The 8,053-nt window shown below is 46.9% G+C and overlaps 1 protein-coding gene across 6 annotated transcripts in view; it reads right to left on the reverse strand.

The window, feature by feature from the left end:
• WDR59 (WD repeat domain 59) overlaps positions 1–7,996 on the reverse strand; it is a 49,093-nt gene extending 41,097 nt beyond the window's left edge. Inside the window, exons 1-3 of one of the 6 annotated variants that reach the window (XR_004499026.1) lie at positions 7,607–7,996; positions 3,366–3,415; positions 1,664–1,799 (exon numbers count right to left, since the gene is read on the reverse strand). Coding sequence is in view for 5 of the 6 variants with exons in the window: in XM_015640081.2 (XP_015495567.1) it covers positions 1,664–1,799; positions 3,366–3,415; positions 7,607–7,660 (240 nt within the window). In the remaining variant the exon portion in view is untranslated. The other 5 variants (XM_015640081.2, XM_015640082.2, XM_033517150.1 and 2 more) reach the window with 5 other exon arrangements.
• Between the last annotated feature and the right edge of the window lie 57 nt (positions 7,997–8,053).

Consider the following 8,053-nt stretch of genomic DNA (forward strand, 5'->3'; position numbering starts at 1 on the left):
ATGCTTGAGCCAAAGGGCAGACGCAGACAAGCTCAGCAAAAGGACTTGCTCCAGCTCTTCTGGAAAGAAGCTAAACACAAGGACAGATTCCCCTCTGCCTGTACCACTTCAGATTAACAGGATCACAAACCAGATGAGGCTGCTGGCAAACAGGATGGAAGTATTTCACATCCCTTCCCATCCACAAGGATGCAGAGGGATAAGATCCTTGGTCTGTCTTCAACACAGCGAAATGGCTTTAAAGGTGGTATTTTTGACCCAAACTGAAAAAGCTACCTGATCTCATCTTGGGGATTCCTCAACCAGTGTGTGTCAGCAACTATGTTCAAATCCCCAGAGCATCATAGCATCTTTGTTTACAAACAGAAGCAGCAAGATTTGATGCCAGCAATACCTGGTTTCAGTCTCAAACAAGATGGGTTCCAGTATCCACTCAAAGCAGCAAGAAGTAGGCGTGCTCAGATGGCCAAGATGGGCACAGCTCCCCTTTGCAGCAGCGTCTTGTTCAGATCAGCATGAACTCATCACTGGATATTGTCTCCAGAGTGTGTTTAAAAAGAAGCTCTCCTGCTCCACTTGTGGCCTGCCCAGTGCACTTCCTTACCTGGTTTTGGTTTCCACAGACTGTATCCAGAAGTGGCATTGAAGGACACCTTTTTGCCAGTTTTACTAACTCTCTGCTCAGAAGCAGACTACTGCTGAAGGCACCCTTAAGACAATCAGTCATGTGCCAGAGCTGGGAAGACACAGGCTGGGGAATTCCAGAGAGCAAACAGGCAGAGGCTCCCAGCTGACAGCACCAGTCCACATTTAAAACTGCCTTTAATTAAAAACACAGTAAACCCAAGAAGTAAGAGGAACAAAAATCCTAAGAAATCACCTTCAACTAGGTGTTTTCTCAAAAGAATAGATGGAGAGATTTCTCCATCCCTAGCTAGTCCAGGATTCTCAGGCTACAAAAGCAGACACAACACATCAGAAAAGGCAGCTCACCCTGGGAACAGTCTGCACCTGGCTGATGCCAATTGCCACAGTGCTGTGGGTGATGTGGGAGATTTCCACCAGCAGAGCTCAGGGCTCTGGTGAACAAACTGCAGAGCATGACAACCAAGTACAGAGCAGAGCCAAAAACTGCACTTGGTCTCACACAGCCATTATTGCTTCTTCAGCCCAGCCCACTGCCCCATGAAACTCCTCACTGATCCAGTCCATGCCCAGCTGCAAACCCCAGGCTGCAAGCCAGTATTGACATGTGTGATTTACAGGCTGCCTGGTGCACCACAGCTGAGCAGCAAGACAGAGAGGTGAAAACAAAACAGCACAGAGCAAAAAAATTCAAGAAGTGCACAAATCTCAGACCGGAAATCAGAAAGAGAGCTTTACTCCAGGAAAGGACCATTTGGATGCTTGATTTATTTGGCAAAGTGTTTTGTAAATGACAAGAAAGCAAAACTAGATTCAACCCTGACTGCCCAATAACTGAAAGCCATCAAGCTGAACAACTTGCTGGCAGTAAATCAGAGTTAGGCCTTGATCTTGCAATGTGACTTGCAGAATCATGTCTGTGCCAGCTCCACACAGCCTTCCAGTTCTGCAGAGGCTCACCCATGAAAGAAATATCAGAGAAGTCAATGAGTTACAGCTTTTAAATGAGTAAACTTACCGAGGCTGCAAAGTAGTAGGCGTAGCTGTCGTGGGGGTTCCACTGCACCGCCCCAATGTCCCACTTGCTCTGCCGGGAGATCTTCCGGTGACCCTCATTTGGCGCATCCAGGTTGACAATGTAGAGGAAACGGCGACTGCAAGACACACAGACACAAAGGGGCTGCACTCACAACCCCAAGCTCACATGGAGCTCACAGCCTTGTAACTAGAGGCAAAACTTCTTGTGAACCAAAAGAGGAGAAGCATTTCACAAGACAAGTGAAAACACTGTTTCTGAAAATGCTACATTTGACTACATATTCAAAATTGACTTTAAAAAAAAAACACAGTCCCCCCCAACAAAGACAAAACACAGGGAAAGTAAACAGGATCTTCAAATGTAATAGATAGCTTACACCACAGAAAAACCCAGATAACTTGGATACAAAAGGAAGTGCTGGGAAATGGTGCAAACACATTCAAATAGGCTTTGCAGGCCTAATGCTGCAGCAGCAGAGCCTAAGTGGCACAGGCCTGGGAGTGCAATGCAACAGCTTCAGCCTGGATATCTTGCTCTGAGCAAGAGTTAATGAGCCTTGACAAAGATGATTCTATGTGGGTGCTACTTTCCACACCAGTTTGAGGGCTTGGTTCCACCGACAGTACAAAAACACCTGCACAGAGCTGATGCTCAGCTGCAGCAGCTTGTTAACGTGGGTGGACACAGTCCTGCACAGATTTGGTTCCATTACTTACCTGAGCTAACTCTATATGCAGCAGAAATAATTCTGCATGATGGCAAACCTGAGCTCATACATACAGCTGGATGTGGCCAATTCCCCACAAAGCAAGGTATCATCCTGTGTGATTCATCTCACAAGTAAAACAAACTGCCCAGAAATAATTGTGTGCCAGCTGAACCCTATGGAAGGCCAGCATCAAAACATAATGAACCCTACATAATTAACCATATGAGCATCATCTCTCAGCTGCAAAGTGACCATACAGGTTCTCTGAGCACTCCTGTTATTCCTGTGCAGCGCTGCCAGACTAAGGGTTTACATGGAAGCAAGCACAAGTTCGAGCTGTACCAAAGGACTTGGCTACTTGAAGGCTGACCAAAGATCAGCTACACTCACATGATTCTGAAATGAACATCCTAATTGGTGTGGCAGTTGTGTCACTGACAGGGGGACAGAAATAGCTGTTAGTACTAAAATGCAGGAGCTGGAAAGGCACTGCTGAGCTGATTGAAGACTTGCCCTGGTGGTGGGTACATAAGACCAAGCTCTCCTGAAAACTTGGGCAACTTGGAAGTCTGTGGCACCTACTGTGTTTTATGAGTATCATCCCGCACTGAACCAGCAGAGAAGCAGGTCAGAGAGCCCCATGGGAATATCTGGGGAAAATTTTGTTAAGAAATAATCTAATCCATATTTCAAGACAATCCAAGTACCTCATGATGCTCCATCTCCCATATGGAGATTTGGGAAAGAATTTACCAGGAAAGCCACACCAGTATTTTATTGTGCTCTTGTTGCTGTCTCTCCACTCTGAACCCCATTGGGAACATGACCCAAAATTGGTTCCATTAAGCCTTGAACAGAATTCAGCTGCACCTTTCTGAAACAATCCATCAACCCTCCAGCTGAGATCAGCCTGAAGGTTGCTGGTCTGGCTTGTGGAAATGACTGTCACTTCACAGGGACTGTCACACTCACCCCGAGAGTACAGCACGCTGTCCCAAGCAATCCACAGACATCGCAGTTGCCTGTTAAAGAAAAACACAGAACAAAACCAAATAATACCTGTCAGCTCAGCTGCTCAGTCAAAACACATGGCTTTAGGGAGGAGTTCAGGAAAGTAACATCCCCTTAAAGTACAGAGGGGCAATGGGCATAGTGTTTGATTTTGGGATGCAGGACAGCGCACAGAAACATCTTTGTAGCATAAACTGAAGACAAAACCTGGCACACAACATCATGAGCACTAAGACCTTGCTCCCTTCTTCCTGCTATGGCAATCACAGCTGCAGCCTTTCAATCAGCAGTCTCTAATAATCTGTATTAATCAGCCTCTGCTCCTGCTCAGGAACTTTCTCAGTCTCTCTCTTTCATTGCAAGGCCAGATTTAATTATATATGTACTGGGAGATAGAAGTGCAACCATTTGTGTATGGCTGGTCTCCAAAAATGAGAGATGGCCAAGAGGCATCAGAATTTACTTTGGCATTGCTTGTAAAGAAGGCTATGAGATAACTTAAAGGCCATTAGGAAAAAAAAAAAAAAAATAGAAAAGGACTGTGTGGATATAGTGTCCCCCTCTTTTTGTGCAGAATGAACTGGCTGACCATCTTGTTTAAATGCCAAAAGAATAAAGGAAAATTTTACTTGAAAAGCTGAACAGTTCAGCCCATAAACATAGATATGACTTCAACAGGGTTTTGAGCACTCACAGTACAAAACCAGAATATGCCCCACATTCTTCACACTAACTGCTGACATCTTCAAAGCTGCCTCTCTGAAGGCTCAGGATGTATCTCCTGATGCTGTTCGGGATTTTAAGTGCTCTCAGCATGGATGTAACGAGACTTCAGATGTCCCACAGTTACTACTTACAAGCATCACTAAAACCTGACAGACAACACAGAAATCCCACTCAATTTCAGTCAGATCTGACAGCAGAATACCCATCACAAATGATGGATAATCAAAAATGAGCTTTTTCAGCCAAGGCCCATCCCCTCCTTGCAAATACCCCAAGTAAGGGGGAAAACAGCATCACGGACCCATTCTTCTCTAGAGACCACATGGCAAATAGCTCAAGCTGCCTGCAGAGTTTCAACAGGAGCTCATGGTAAACCAAACCCCATTTCACCACTTTTACTGTTCCAGGAACAACCCCCTTTCAGTACTTTTTCCTAGGCAGTAATTTTCTGGCAAGGTTTACCTAGTCCTAAATCTAATGCTGTAAATAAGCAGCTAGTTTAAAGATCTCTAAATGATAAACAAACAATTCCAGCTTTCTAGACTCCACAGCACCTTGCAAAGCACAGAACAAAACCTGCAAAAAAGTAGGTTACTGCATCTATAAAAACCCAAAACAAACAAACAAACAAATCAACAGAAGTAATAACTTTTCCCAGATGGTACACATTTTTCTTCTGAGAAATTACAATGAGGATCACTAAAGCCACTACAGTAATCAGAGCTTTCTCATGTGATGAAGAGCTAGTCAGGAGACATATTTCCTATAGTTGGGGCCATCTTTCCTCATGACAGAAAAAAACCATGCCAATTTAAAGTGATTGATAATTTCATATACAAGTTTATTTTTTCTAGTGTTGGCACCAGGATTTCATAAATCCTTACAAATTGTTTTCAATGATGAACACTGGTAAACTGTTTTCTTCCAGGCACCAAACATCATAAAATGTAAAGAACAATCAGAATGAAATAAAACGTTTCACATGTCAGGCTGCTAGTCTGATGGGTCACAAGTTGTTTTATAGCAACAAACAGTTCCCTATGATACAAGAGTCTTATCTAGGCACAGGAAAAAAACCAAACAGCTGTCATTTAATGTGCTTGGTATAGTCATATGTCAGTCTTTACAGCACAACCTTCCAGAAGGGGGGAGTTGAAACTGAATGAACCAACCTGAAAGCAGTTTTTATCCTAAAACAACACTGTGGATAGCTAGAACTGCTGTTGAGGAATAACAATGACATGAGTAAGCACAGCAGGAGCACCGCACATTTGAGAACCTGCTCTGAACCTACAGCCCAGGCAGCATCTTCTCAGACTTCAAGCAACTACTTTGACATTTCACTTGATTTCTGCTAAGCAAGCCAAGGAAAACTCCTTTTCATGTCTGAACTTTCAGTAGTTTCAATTTAGCTCCACTCTCCACCTGAAAGGTAACACACCAACCCAATTTGACACAGCTATGCTGTTTTTCAAGAGCTGCAAACTCATAACAAGCAATACCAGTTCCCTGCATACCTAACCTCCCATCCACATACTGAGTTGCTACAAATAGTTCTATATCAGCACTGGATGAGTTTTACTGTCCTTTTGATAGTGCAAACAGCCCAAGAAAGGCCTGTGGGTCTTGTTTCAATCAGAAGAGTACACAAACTGCCACCTCTGTCACCTTGTACAGAAAAATGACACTTGTAGGTAGCACAGGCCCCAAAGCACAATGATTTTCTGATGTGGTGCAGGGCGGGTGCTGTAGTTTTCTCATGACACACTCCAGCATGTCCAGCATTTGATGAACAAAGACAACTGCAGTGCTTGCAGAGGTGTACTGGTTATAAATGTAACACCTGCCCGCTCTTTTGATTCTTGTTTCCATTCAGGTTGTTTTTAGGGTAGAGACTTTGGAGATAGTGTGGCCTACATGCAGAGCTCAAGACTGGCACTGGATGATTTCAGCCAAGGTGCTCCAATTTCTCAAGCTCAGGTTTCCCACCTGCAAAAATGTTCCTGCAGACTCCTAAAAAAATCTCAGACATAAATATATAGATGAGTTTAGCCTGAAGCAGCAGTCTGGCAGCCCCAGCCACAGTTGTTCTCTGGTTTCACATGGGACAGAAGGCAGGTCAGAACAGCTCCAGGAAGATCACACCGGAGTAAAGCGACCGAAACCCCCACGTTCACCCTCTGCCAAGGTTTGTGCCAGTGCAGGAGCGACACTGAAACCAACAGCTGCAGCAGGGGATAGCAACACCTGTCCCTTCTGCTCCCACACACCAGACGTTATGAGTAAGCAATAAAGTCATGAGGCCTCCCATCTCCTGAGCCAGATGCAACATGAACCTGTGATGTAGGAAGATGTACCCTCGTATCTCATGACTGGTTTCTCGAGGACAAATCCTCAGTAGCAGATAAGGCTGCTTTAACGCTTCTGGGAGGAAAGCTAATACAAAGCTTTTGAGGTACAAAAGTGGAAAGCTTTGTGAGCTTACAGAGGGTAGGCTGGATGCAGCACTCAGGATTCAATGCCTTGGTTTGAAATGGTGAAGGTAGAGCTGTTACTGCTCCAGCACAAGAGGACAAATGAGACAAGAGAGCTTCCAGACATATTTTTTAAAAATCTTTCTAGGTTTCCTGCTGAAGTAGTTCATATTTCACCCACTGTATTCAGCTTTGTTAAGCTATTGCCAACACCTTTAAACCCCCATGTTTCTTAGAACACAATCCTAGAATGGCTTGGGTTGGAAGGGACCTTAAAGATCATCTTGTCCCTAACCCCTGTCATGGGCAGGGACACCTTCACTAGGTTGCTCCAAGCCCTGTCCAGTCTAGCCACGAACACTTCCAAGGACGTAAGAACAACTTCTACAACAGCACGTGAGCAAACTCTGAGCAGAGTTCTACTGTCACCATCAGCTTCACAACCACAAGCTGACCTTTTTGCTATTTACAAAAAAATATAACCCACTTTTTATTTTAATCGAGCAACACTCAGTCATTTATTTGGCAGTGAGACAGTATCAGTAACAGTCTCCGGGAAACACCTAGAAAGAAACATCATAGAAAGGTTTGTGTTGGAAGAGACCTTACAGCTCATCGCGTTCCAACCCCTGCCATTCGCAGACGTTTTTCACTAGACCAGGTTGCTCTGGGCCCCATCCACGCTGGCCTTGAGCACCTCCGGCAAAAGGAAATGATGAAAGACGTGTGGGAAGTGGCAATATCGCATATTAGGCCTAAAAATGTATTTTTTAAAAAAAATACTAGACCTAATTAAGTTTAGAAATTAAGTGCCCCGTGAATTAAGGCGTTATCTCCGCGCAAACGACTCCAGACCGCCTCAGCCCCGGCCATCGCCGCCGAAAGGCCCCGCGGGGCCGCCGAGCCCTCCCGGGCCGGGACCTCCCCCCGCTCCGCTCGTCACGGGCCGGCCGGGGGCTGCCCCCGCGGCGCGGTGATGCGGCAGCCCCCGGGCCCCCCGACCTGGGCGTCGCGGAACTCCACCACCACATTCTCGCTGCTCCAGCGCGCCGCCATCTTGCGCCGCCCCGGCGGAGCTGCGCGGCGGCTGCACACTGTGGGGCGCCGCGAGGGGACTGCTGGGAGATGTAGTCCCGCCGCTCACCACCCCCTACCCGCCCCCGGCCCGGTGAACTGGGGCAGCGAGTCCCGGGGAGCTCGGTGAGGTCCCCACGGCCCGAGGGTGATTCCCGTGCGGGCCCAGCCTCTCCGGAGGGACACTGGCCGCGGAGGCCCGCGGGTGGTCTTAGCCCCACTGCAGAACAAGATGTGTGCGTGGCGTGGGTCTCGGGTTGTGTTCCGTGGGGCAGCGCCCGCTCGTCGGTGCGGCGGCTGCTCCGCGTCCCGCGGCGGCGGCGAGCGCAGCGCCGGGCGGCGGCGGTGCAGGGGTTAAGGGCGGCGGGCCGGGCG

The sequence above is a fragment of the Parus major genome, chromosome 11 (assembly GCF_001522545.3).
Source record: "Parus major isolate Abel chromosome 11, Parus_major1.1, whole genome shotgun sequence".
Lineage (NCBI taxonomy): Eukaryota > Metazoa > Chordata > Aves > Passeriformes > Paridae > Parus > Parus major.